Below are 13139 nucleotides of genomic sequence, written 5' to 3' on the forward strand. Positions count from 1 at the left end.
CTAAGCACCATGCAGCCACTTGCTCACTTCCCCCATACCCAGTGGGATGAGGGAAGAGAATCAGGGGAAAAAAAGTAAAACCCATGGGTTGAGATAAGAACAGTTTAGTAGAACAGAAAGGAAGAAACTAAAAGTGATAAGAATAACAATAATAAAATGACAATAATAATAATAAAAGCATTAGAATATACAATACAAGTGATTCCCAATGCAAATGCTCACCACCTGCTGACTGATGCTCAGTTAGTTCCTGAGCAGCGATCCACCTCCCCAGGCCAACTCCCCCCAGTTTATATACTAGACATGACGTCAACATGGTATGGACTATATCCCTTTGGCCAGTTTGGGTTAGCTATCCTGGCCTTGTCCCCTCCCAAATTCTTGTGACCCTCCAGCCTTCTTGCTGGCTGAGCATGAGAAGCTGAAAAATCCTTGACTTAGTATAAACATTACTTGGCTACAACTGAAAACATCAGCATGTTACCAACATTATTCTCATACTAAATCCAAGACATAACACTATACCAGCTACTAGAAAGAAAATTAACTCTATCCCAGCAGAAATGAGGACACCTGGTAAAGGCAAGAAGGGGTATTCTGAACGGTTTGGTGCTGGAGAAGTACTTGTGACTTTCCATCAAATTTCCTCTGGAACAAATTGTTTAAGGAGTATTCAGTTTAACTTTTACAAACAAGCATGCTACCTGAAGTTCATTGTCTGTCATTTAACTTAAAGAAGAAAGTAATATAATCTGTGGCTGAAAAGTATAAATTACTATGTTTATAGAATTTGCATTTGTTTGCAAACAACAAAAGATTCCTTTTGCTGCAAGCAAGGAGGAGGTAGCTGTAATGCTATTTCTCCTTCCCTTGAAAAAACCCCAAACCAACAAAAAAAACCCAGTCCTTAAAACTAATTCTTGTACTACTGGGTTTTAGCTACCAATAGTATTTTTTATAATCTATTAAAAACAGAAAATGGATTTATATTAGTAGTTTTTGAACTTCCTATTTGTTTCTTTTCTATGTCCTAGTAATAGCTGTTTTCAGTGAATATTGGCAAGGTCAACATGAGGGTCCACAGAAGAACAAAAAGTGAACAGGAATGCTTTGAAGTGGGTTATCTTCATTCATTGACAGTATTTTATCACTATATAAATGAAACTAAACTGTGATTTGACAGACAATGTGAAGAAAATAAGTTTATTTTATTTAAGGGGATAATGAAGATATTCCCACTCTTGAAGGCAGATTTAATACCATCATTTTCTTCTCTTACTACATTAGCATATATAAGGATTATCTACCACTTCCAGATGAAAATGATTTTAGAACACAGCACTATGCTAGTATAATGATACCACTTCATTAGATGTAACATAAATTAAAATTTAATTTATAAGGCAATTAGTTAAAAATTTCCAGCTTCTGGTCTACATAATCTTTAAAATCTAGTCTCTATAAACAGTACTGATTGCTTTAACTTCACCATGAATATTGATCAACTGAACTGCACTGCAAGTGTACGCTAGAGTTTTAAAAGAAATTCCTCATTCCCAAAACAAAAACAGCTCTGAATTTTTTAAAACTAATCAAACTATTTTAAAAAACTACTTCATATCAAGAGTCCTTATGCATCACCTCAAGCCTTAGATGACAGGTCACAGAAACTGACCTGTGAGCAAAACTTTGAATTTACAATCTCAAATATTTATTTTGAAATGCAAATAGTTTTCCTTCTAGTGCCATTTGAGATAACAGATAACATAATTGCTCAGCACCAGAGGGAAGCAGGAAGCGCTTGACAAGAAATCAGCGCAGGTACCAGTCCAACAATTGGTCACATTGCTATATTGGTTGTATTTTTAATGGAATTAAATTACTGACTGCTTAATTGCAAAATAACATGTTCAGTCTTCTTACTGAACAATAATAGGGGGAAAACTTTAAGACCATACAAATAAGCACTCCAAAAAAGGAGATGAAAATTAGGGGTGACCAGTCTCAACTTGACCTTTATACATACTGGCAGAGTACAGTTCTCTTAAGAAATTTTCCACTCATCCAGGACAATTCCTATCTTTAGACAAATAGAGTATTTTCCTTTATCTGTGAATGGCAGATGTAAAATCAGAACACTTGGGAGGTGTGATCACAGCATGATCACAGGCCTTTTAGCTTTCTATACGCATACATTAATTCTGTGGAGATTCTCAGCACCTCTCAAGACTTAGCTTCTATGCATTTGCCATGAATAGTCTTTTAAAAGTATACAAGATACACCAAGCATCTGTCCTAAACTTAGACAGAGATGCAATGATGTTGTTGGTAGTTTTTGGCAGATGAATAGCATTAATTCCAATTTTAGCTAAAAGAACTTCAAAATACACTCAAGTCTGTCAAATCTGAGACAAGACCTGGCAAAAGAAACACTAGGACTCAATATTAAGTTAAGACTGACAAATTACATAGGTTGTATTTTAGTACTACATTAAAGACATGCTAGAAAAGGGGGAAAACGCTCAAACCTTTAACTGGTAATTCAACACAAACATGAACTGGAGAGTCTACTTAGTCAAGCCTGGTCTAATATCTGTGACAGAACGCTCACACGTGATGTTAATAAAATATCTGAACTTCAAATACTCCAGGTTTTCCTCAAAGCAGCACATGGTTCTATTAATACTATTTTCTAGAATTTCTGACACACACAAAATGCAGAAATAAAAGGTTCTGATTTTTAATATTTTTTTTTCCCCAGAAGTGGACTGTTGGAACAGAATGGCTAACTTTCCTTAATAGGCAGCCTGAGTAACATATGACAGATTTACGCGACACAGTTGCTCAGACTTCCACAAAATTCAACACCCTCCCTATAGCCAAAACCTCTCAAGTCCTTTCTAGCATCACATTTTTACTTTTCAGTAAGAGCAGACCTGCTTACTTTCTCTGGCATTATTTTCAAGATACATTCAGTAAAATTTTAGTAGGAAAGTGTGGCTAACATAAGCATGACTAATTTTTAAAGGTTCCAAACACGCCAATTTTCTTTCTCAAACTCTCTGCTAAACTTACTTTAGTATCTTTGGGTCTGTTCACTAAAAGGGCATATGCATACAGTATTTTATTGGCAAGGATAACGTATCTCATTCCAGGTTACACCCAGAGCCTAAAACAGTGTTCCCTTTTTTACTGAAATGATGTCATTATTTTATTCCAAACTAAAGTACTTATCAGATATAGACTACAAAGGCAAATTCTTCAGAAAGTTGCAAATAACTGGAAAAAATAGTCAAACAATATCCCAGTTACGGACTCTCTGAGAACAATGCATCCTATAATTTACTTCTAGGCAAGTTGTACTTGAAGTCTACAACTATGCCTGATGCTCACCAAGTGGTCTCCCCTGAGCTCTCACTATCCTTAAATGGGTTGCTATACATCGTTCTATCGTAAGTTCTGACATGTATGCAGTCAATCTCTTTTCATCAAATCAAATACAACACTAATGACATAGTAATGGACAAACAAAAAAAGCTAGGATAGTCTCCTAAGATATTTGTGGTTCAATTTAGAAATAGAGAAGTATTGTCAAATTCTTTTGCTTAAGATCCCTGCTTCACCTGGAAGTCTATCAAGGCATAACCTTTATTGATAAAGGCTCTCCAACTTTAAGGATAAATCTTGGACCATAATGTCTCAATTTATTTCTGGCTTCTTTAGGAAGTTGAAATAACTTTAAATACCAACCAGAACTTCTCCTCATGAAGGCAAAATGCCATCCTGAAACAATTCAGTGGTTGTCGAACAATTTATAATGGAATTCATCATGCACACCCTTAGGACCAGTAGGGTCAAGTCACATAATTCATGTCAGTAGGAATACCTAGACCAATTTCCTATCTTCACACTGTTACTAAACATGTTTGTGCACTTCTGTGATGCCTTGCAGAATATTTTGAAATCTGTCTCACCTGTTCTCCTAACTTCATCATTCTTAAGGCACTAGAAATTAATACATAAACTGTAGATCACATTTGCAAACAGCTTTTAGTTGAGTAGCCACATCTGTCTTGCAGACAGTCATATGTTGGTTTACCCCATGTTCTTTAATATTAGGCAAACAACTGCCCCACATCTTTTCCAAAAATCTTTCAGAAATCATAAGTTTCTCCTAGGCACCACATGCTTTTCCCTTGCAGACACCCAAGAACAGGTTCAGAACATTTTCATTTCAAGAAATTAAACCAGTTTTTGTCAAACACATACCATTGTTAAGTTTTCTAGAGGTGTTGGAGCTGGACTTAGTTCATTGTGAGGAAGGAGGAATTCATCTGTTCTTTGGACATCCAAAATAAGCTGTGCAACATATTTTTCCTGAAATCGTGTTCTCTTCCCCAAAGCACCTATAAAAAATTAATATAAGTTTATATTAATGAACACTAAAACCCAGTAATTCCATCATATACTAGAAAGTTACTCACAAAAAAGCAAAACAGAAACACATTGAGAATTAACCTACAAAATTTAGCAGTTGTTTCACTGTGCTCGATCTGTTTGCAGCAAACTATATGCATTCTTACTGCTAGCTATGACATGCAAAAGAAATATATATTACAAACATACAAACGCAGCCAGATAGGTCTTGCAAAGCCACTTTTCAGTAAATTCCCCATAACCCCTCTTGAAAACTCATAGTCATCAAGTTTCATCAGTTCCCTACTTATTTCCTAGCAATAAACCACAAACAACTGTTCTATTTGCCTGCTAAAAGTTAATGACAACATGGAGACATTTAGGCAAATGAAAAACCCGTAATATCTTACAGGCCATCATTTTAAATATTTCAGATCTTCATTTGAAGACTTAGGTCTATGAAGAGGGATCACAGACATGACATTACCATAATACAACACATAAGATACTGTAAAAGTAACATGAGAGAGTGTGAAACAGCAAACCAATAAAGGCTGACCACTGAATTAATCAATATTGAGAATGCACAATGTGAAATTCCTGTGTTGTTTCTTCGGTTCTTTATTCGACCCTCAGACAACTTTTACTAGTTTTCAGCGTGGCAATTGACATTTATACCAAACTGAAAAGAAAAACATGTCTGTTCTTCCTCTGTTAGCAACCTGTTTGCAAGCTGCAATCAGAAATCATAGAACAATTTCAGGACAGTAACTTCAAATAACACAATCCTAACCAGAGTCAAAATGGAGCTAAAAATTACTCTATAAAATCTGGAAGTTTGCTTACTTAGTTTTAGTATGATACAATGCTCAGATAATGTGAAATGTGAAAGTCAAATAACAGAAACAGAGGACTGAATGCTGCTCCACTGCTGCTTTTGCAGAACCAGTTAAGATCAAGTTGTTAATTTCATTATCATTTTGAACATTTTGCAGGACATAAAAGTCTTTGAGGTAAAGATGACTGGCTGCTCATGTGACAAAGGTGTGAGGATGAGGCCACTGTCAGTAATAATCACCTGGCACAGGCACTGAAATAGCACTCACCCCCTTTTCTTCCTGGAGGTGGAAAAAGAGCAGTAGGGAAACCAGAAATTAAACTGATTTCTCCTTTTCTGCCAATCATCCCTTTTAATGGGAAAGGCCTGTGTTAAGAGTTTATGAAAAAAATGAAAAAGGTTCTAAAAATACCACCTTAAAATCACAAGGCACACTGCAGAGAAGAGAGACATGCAGATACTGGATAATGAGGTATACTAATTTTACACAGTAGCACTCAATTCTCAATTTTAATAATGCTTGAAAACCATTATGCTGTAATTCACTTCCTATTATGCCTTACTGCTTAAACAGCTGAATAAAACATTTGCAAAGCTATGCTGGTTACTGATAAATTTACTTGCCACCACCCAGAAACTGATTTTTTTAATGCTCTGAGATGCACACCCCTACCCCATTTTTTAAAGCAAAGAATTCCTTGCTATTACAGGGACAAAACAATAATTTTTATTTGGAAAATATATATCATATGTGTTTAAGCTGGGGGAAAAGTTTGCTTGCTTTATACCACCATAAATCATCACAAAAAGAGATGGAATCTACACAGAGACTTTACTTTCTGTTCCATATTATAAGTTCCCAGGGATGCATTACTGGGCATGAAAACAATAAGCAGACAATATGCAGATCTTAGAGTACAGCATTATTAATCTTCTAAGTTTATTTTGGATTTCTAACCTTCATTTTAGTAAATTTATATGTAAGAAGGACCACAGTCTTTTACTGGAAATTTTTTTGTGGAGTTATTGATGGTTGTGACTCATTGTGAGGGATATAAGGATGCTTTTTAATAAATGATGAATATAGCACAGACCTGGATTAATGGGACTTAAAAAAGGATACAACCCAAAACAAGTATGATTTATTCACACATTTCTAAAATAAGTTTGGAAAATATTGGTTCTAAATTCTCTCTTTAAGAACAGCATAAGTTTCCATGCTGTCATAAAATGTTCAACTAGTAAGGATTACAACCATTAAGGAATAAAAACCTATTAAAATCCCTTCCTAAAAAGGAAATTCCTTCCAAAAGGCTTAAAAATGTCTTTGCTAGAGGTGGAATTTTTACACTAAAGCAAAGTCTTTTTTGATGATGTAACATTCCTTCCATTTAGCCAAAACATGCATGTCAAATGAATTTGTCTAGAATGCCAATAATTCCCACACGTTCAGTTTAGTTCATTTGCCTTCAGGTTAGACATCCTTCGTAACTATTCTAATAGATTTATGGAGATAAACCACAGAACTTTTAGGAGTTTCACAACATTTTTCTAAGAGACTATATCATCACAGTCTCCCTCTGGGACTAGCATAACCTCTTGGTAAAGAAATAAAATAAAAAAAAATATATATATATACACAACTCCACTGCATCCAAACTTTTTTTTTCCTCCAAACAGCAGGGTTTTTCCTAGGTTAGATTTAAGGAAATTATTAATCCAAAATCTAAAGATCTCCTTTAAAGGGAAAAAACTCCCAATATATAGCTGTAAATTTAGTAATATCTGTGAGTAGCCACCTGCCACTTTGATTTTACTTGTTCTTAGTTAATTAAATTTTTATAGCTTGAGTATTATCACAGGCACTGATGCTTTTAATAAAAAACAAGAAAAATTTAGGTTAATTTTAAACAAAACCACCCTATAATATCAAGTTTGCAGTATATGCCACACATGGAACTTGTCACAAATACAGTGTATGTTGTGCATCAGAAAAAAGGGTAGGATCAACCGAAACGCATGGAACTCTTTAAACAAATATATGGAAATTTCTCCTATGTTTTAAGCAGATACCACTGAATACGATCAATTCATAGTTGTGCAAAAACATTATGCCACAAGATTTTCATTACAGATTTTTCAAAGTAAACCTTTAAAACCTTTGAAAAAGTGAGCATGGAGTTCCACAAAAGTTGTTTGTGGTTTGGGTTTTTTTGGCTTTTTTTTTTTTTTTTTTTTTCTTTTAAATATTAAACTGACTCAGGATATAAGCAGGGGTAGCTGCAGCTCCAATATAAATATAAAGGAACAGCTAGCCTTGTGACATACAGTGGTGTAACAGGAAAGGAGGCTGCGAGTTTCAGTTCCTCACTCCTTTCCACTAATAAGTCTATAGAAAACATCTACATAAAGGTTTTTGCATTTCTACTCAGGCACAACCGGAAGTTCTTACACAGAAGTGTGCATTTTATGTAATTTGATTACCTAGCAGGACCAGCTAGACCAGTCCCATACATGTAATTTTAAATGAAGTGACAAGTGCAGCAATCTGACCTGCCTGACTCCAAATAGGTTCTGAAAGGATGATTATAAAGTCTCCATAGTGATTGAAGCTTTGATATTTCTGTTCATCAGAAATTTGACTTTTCTACTTATTTCCTACAATGATAACAGTCCTGGAAGTGGCTTTTAAATGCTATTTACATGGAGTAGATCTAGGCATAAAAGGTGAAAAACTGCATCAAATCATCATGCAGACTTCTTTATAAGTGCCTCCAAACAAACAAAAATATTCATCATGACACCAACTAGTTTCAGAAGTCCTGTAACACAGACAACTAGACCTAGAATTTTATATGAAACACGAGAAGGATGAATCATAATACTACACATGCTCAGACCCACATATTAGGGATGATACTATAACCAGATGGTATATTTCTCTTCCCTTTCCTAAGCAATGCTAATTCTTAGAAGACAAGTAAGTCCTACCAGTTAAAAGTAAAGATCGTTCAAAATATAGTTCTTTTACTTCAGTACGTAACAAACCCCCAACAAATCGTAGGTTAGCTTGGTCCAACCAACCATCTTCATAGACTGTACAAGCAAAACTTACCTGTCAGATTAATCTGCAATTTTGTTATGTCTTTAGCTGCACTGAAACATTGTTTAGCTTTTTTATACTCATAGTAATACAAAAATGTATAGGCAGACTCAAGATGGAACTGAACTGCTAAGTGCCAGCTTTCACCACCTGTGAACAAAGTTTCTGCTTCTGTCACTGCAAATTAAGAAAAAGAAAAGCTATCAGGATGCAGTCCAGGAGAATGACATTTTTAAAATACATTTAAAACACCAGGAGAGAAAGAGTTATGCTTAAAGCAGACCTGTTGTTCTTCACATCTCCACACATGTAAAATCCACAGTCAGTGTATAAAAGATATGCACTACTTAAAGTATTTTTCAAGTTTTGTATCAAAGGATTACTACTAGAATAAACAAAAGTTTAGTTTTTTCTTATATTTTACAGCAAAGCTGAATTGGGATATATTGTTCTTGCAGGAATTAAACAACTATTAACTGTCTTGGACCTGCTAAAGAACGTAGGAACTCAGAATACAGGATACTGAGGTAATATCCTCAAGTAGCAAGTTTCAAATGAGAAAAAGCTTCACCAGCAGACTGAGCACTGAATGGGGATTTAGGATTCTTTAGGGGTTTTCGTTTGTTTGTGTGTGGTTTTTTTTTTTGTTGTTTTTTTTTTTAAATAATTACTGTTTCGCTGAGTGATAATGATCATGCTCTTCATCTGAACAGGACAAAATACCTTTGTAAATAAAACTGAAATCTTTAGGAAAGAAGACTTGATACTTTTTCATCCAGCATAGAAGCATTTGTATTTCTTATATTTAAATTCTACCTATCAAAATACAGTAAATGACAAAAGAATATTCTTGCATAGTAAAATACAGACCATTAAGTTGAAATCAATTCCTGTGAATTATGTTTAGATGGAAACTTTTTTTGCTTTGGCCTTTATTTTACCAGAAGGTATTTACATAATAGAATTCTTTCAAAACTCACAGCATCACAGTACCTAAAAAGACCAGTACCCAAGATTAACACAGATGCTATGTTACTTAATGAATGTTTAATTTTTCAAACACGCTCTATTAAGATCAGTAAAAAGTCTTACTATATGAAAAACTAGTATCATCAAGGATTTTTTAAACATTTTTTCTATGACTTCTGAATTTAGACATTGGCAGTCAACTCTAGCCTGAACAGATTTATTGTTTAAACCTCCTAGGCTTTTTCTTTTTCTTTTCTTTTTTTTTTTTTTTTTAGTACTTGTTAATCCTCAAAATCTTTCAATTAGTAGAGAGAGCTGCTAAGTCTCAACATTTTTACACAGCTAGAAAAGAAGCAAGTATAACATTCTTTTTTAATTCAGAAAATAAGAATTTGCATGGTTAAAGCCTGGTTAGCAACTTTTTTTCAAAGTCTGAATTTAGATATTTTGTTTAATGAAAGCAAACTGGTAATTTAAAAATATTACTCCAATGGTTTTCAATTGAAGTAGGATAGAGAATGCAGCAGATTACAACTTAATCCTTAAAAGAACAAACCCTAGAGAGACTACAACTATTTAAAAACAAAGTCTGTTCAATTTAATCACTGCTTTTAACACAAAGCCCATTTCAAACATATCATTTCAAAACTGAGAAAGTTAGCTGAATGTTAACCTCACGTTTAAGTAATGTCCACTCTTCATTAAGAAACGATCTGAGGTTTGAATGCTTTTGTCCATATTTATCATTAAACACATTCTCTTTTTAAAAAAAGAAAGAGACTAATGCCCACAGGACGATTAAAAAAATTTGTCTATCTAACAAAAGCTTTTTTTAAAAAAACCCAACTCTTTACAAAGAACAATTTCAGTAAATGATTTGGGACATCTGCCATCTTTACCTGCTCTTCACACTCTATACATATACAGTGCCACTCTGATGTTTTCCCAAAGGACAAAAATAATATTTACACAAGGAAAAAATGTAATTATTTTTTTCTATGAGGTATTATTAAAAGCACTCAAAAATTCACTAAGAGTTTTATACAAATGCAAACAGATTTGCATTGACTCTTTAGCATGGCTTGAGCCACTAAATCCTGAAAGGGCCATTGTCAGTGCAACAAAGCTTATGAGATACTGAATGTGCAGGTACACATGTAGAAACCGCAAAAAAATGCAACTTTCCAACTGAACGATTCTGATTCAATTACAAAGAAAAATCCAAGTTATAGTCTATAATCATACATTACTTCTTGTTTTTTCCATAACTAACAAGTTTCAATGATCTGAATATAAAACTACTTGTGCTAGAATCCTATATATACTGCTATAATAAACTAAAGTGATACATCAAGAAATTATCTTACTACTACCTATCTAAATATCATTTACTTCCAGTGCTAATCACAAAACTTGGGAAGTTTAGGCATTTGAGACTTCAAGGACCTTTGTGGAAAGCTTCACATCATTATTAGTATTGATTTAGGTGCACAGAAGCACCCATGTCCCAGTCTTCCTTAAGACACCCTTCTGGCATCCCATACCACGTTTGGCACAGGACCAAATGGATGGGAAATGGCCCTGAGCCCTGTTGGTTTTGCACAACAGCTGCTTCAGAACAGCAGGAAATCACTGCAGCTGTCTTCTGTTCAGGTAATGATGTTGACCTTACACTTGAGAACAATATATTTCAAATAGAAATGATCATTTCTCTTGAATTTGAATATCTTTTTCTCTAGTAACTAAGACAAAGTTTTCTAGTCAAGTTGATACAGAAAAAGCAAGTGGGTTTTTCAAGCCCTAATCAAAGACTATTTAAAAGGTTTATTAAGTATTTATTTTATGGAATACGAGGGTACTTGTTTGAAATACCAGATGGCTTTAATTAGAAAGTAAATAAACTGTTAGAGGCAGCAGGCAGCAAAACCTGCCTGGAAAAACTCACTACAGATTCAAGTGTACTTTACATCACCCTCTCTGAAAACCATATCCAGGAGTTTCAAAACAGGTCACTGAAAACAGACATCTTAGCACTTATATAGTATCTGTGCATATGCAGCAGCATCCTCTACACAGATCAGGGCTGTACAAACTACTGTATGTCTACCCAGTATCATCTAGTAAATGAATTTTAATTAATTTTACGATTATGTCTCTTTCAGTTTTGTTCCAAGTTTTTAGGTATTTCCAAGAAGAAAAAGTAAGAGTCACATAAATGTGCTACAAATTTCTCTATTACAAATTTTACCTTCTTAACAGAACCCAAAAGTGTTTTCATGTGCTCTGCATTCTCTGAAGTTAACATAATGAAACTATTCTGTCAAACAAGAGTTGCAGTAGTCAAATAGAACTGCAAAACCCCTGGCATCCAAATATCTTTGATGCTGGGCATCTATGGAACATATACTCAGAACAACAAAAAAATTACCTAGAAATGACAAGACGACTATTTACAGTTTCTAAGCTTTTTTTAAAAAAAATATTACAAACATATCTCCTTAACCTTCCTTATCAGAATGGAATACACTAGCACCACTTATTTCATAATACAAAATGTATAGATATTTTTAGGCAAATATTTAGAAAATATACAATCTAGAAGTACTGTACAACCTAACACACAAATATTCAAAGCCTTACTATATTAAAACTAAGCAACAACAATTTTGTCGCAAAAAGCTTACCCCTAACCATCAAACTAAGCAAAATACCCTCTCTGGAACAGTTAACCACCTCTGTGCAACTCTGTTTTTAAAGTGGCTAGGAGAAGTAGGTGAGAGATCAGCTTTTACAACATATCCGGGAAGTCACATTTTAAGGAATTTTTATTTTCAATACAAGCATTTAAAAAGGCTAAACTTTTAAAACTAAACCCACTACACTGACAACATCCATTTTTAAAGTAAAACTCAGTTTGCTATAATTAAATTTAGAAATTAAAAATGCAACTTAGATTTCATTTTTTCACACCTGTTAAAGTCCAACACCCATTCCCAGTCCTTAGCCTATAAATTAACATGCCAACAAATTTATCATGATGTGCTCAATTACACCTGTCAATTACTTTAATATTGCATCAAATCAGCAACACTTCCAACTTTACAAGAGCTAGAAATTTTAAAGTTACAGACTAAAGAATAAGTAGAATTTAATCTTAAGATTCCCATACCTGTGCAACATAACTCTATAAATTCTTCAAAATTCTCTAATAAAGTATAAAAACCACCCAAAATCTTAGTTTACATCAACTGCAACAAATCACTTCCACTCCAGTCCTCTCAGCATCCAGTGAGAGCATTAAGTCAGTTGCTTCTTCACTGCAGAGGACCCAATAAAATCCTCTGCTCAGTTTCATTACTGTGCTAACATCTTTGTTGCCTATTTGGAAGTTCTTCAAGGACCAAAACTCACTTCATATTTTACATATAATTTGCATGGCCTGAACCTACATATGGTTCCGATCAAAAAAGCTCCATTAAGGTGTGGTAAGAGAGGGAAGATGTGAAACTTTGGAATTTACAATTGCCTCTTCGTCAAAATAAAACATACATGACAACTCATCTCATCTAAATGCAACAGAAAATTTCTTAAATGTAAGTGGTTGGAAATTTCAGGTTTGAACTTAAATGAAGAATCTTTAGCTAACTAACTGGTGAGGGGCAAATGTACATAAAAGCTTGCCTCGTTTTTCCAGCTTTATCCGTTGCTGTAGCAAATGATATTAACGGTTTATGTAAGAGTTTATTCCTCTTAGAAGAAAACCCAAGTGATATAATTACATTTGACTTTTTAACTTTCTACGTTATGCTTTTG

General features: G+C 34.1%; 1 protein-coding gene across 1 annotated transcript in view; it reads right to left on the reverse strand.

Annotated features, from left to right (window-relative positions):
- Positions 1-13139, reverse strand: part of TTC27 (tetratricopeptide repeat domain 27) — a 157442-nt gene that overhangs the window by 122065 nt on the left and 22238 nt on the right. The window contains exons 6-7 of the mRNA XM_049830890.1: positions 8370-8534; positions 4270-4406 (exon numbers count right to left, since the gene is read on the reverse strand). Of these exons, the coding sequence (XP_049686847.1) occupies positions 4270-4406; positions 8370-8534 (302 nt within the window). The remainder of the gene's footprint in view (positions 1-4269; positions 4407-8369; positions 8535-13139) is intronic.

The sequence above is a fragment of the Accipiter gentilis genome, chromosome 28 (genome assembly GCF_929443795.1).
Source record: "Accipiter gentilis chromosome 28, bAccGen1.1, whole genome shotgun sequence".
NCBI classification, from domain to species: domain Eukaryota; kingdom Metazoa; phylum Chordata; class Aves; order Accipitriformes; family Accipitridae; genus Astur; species Astur gentilis.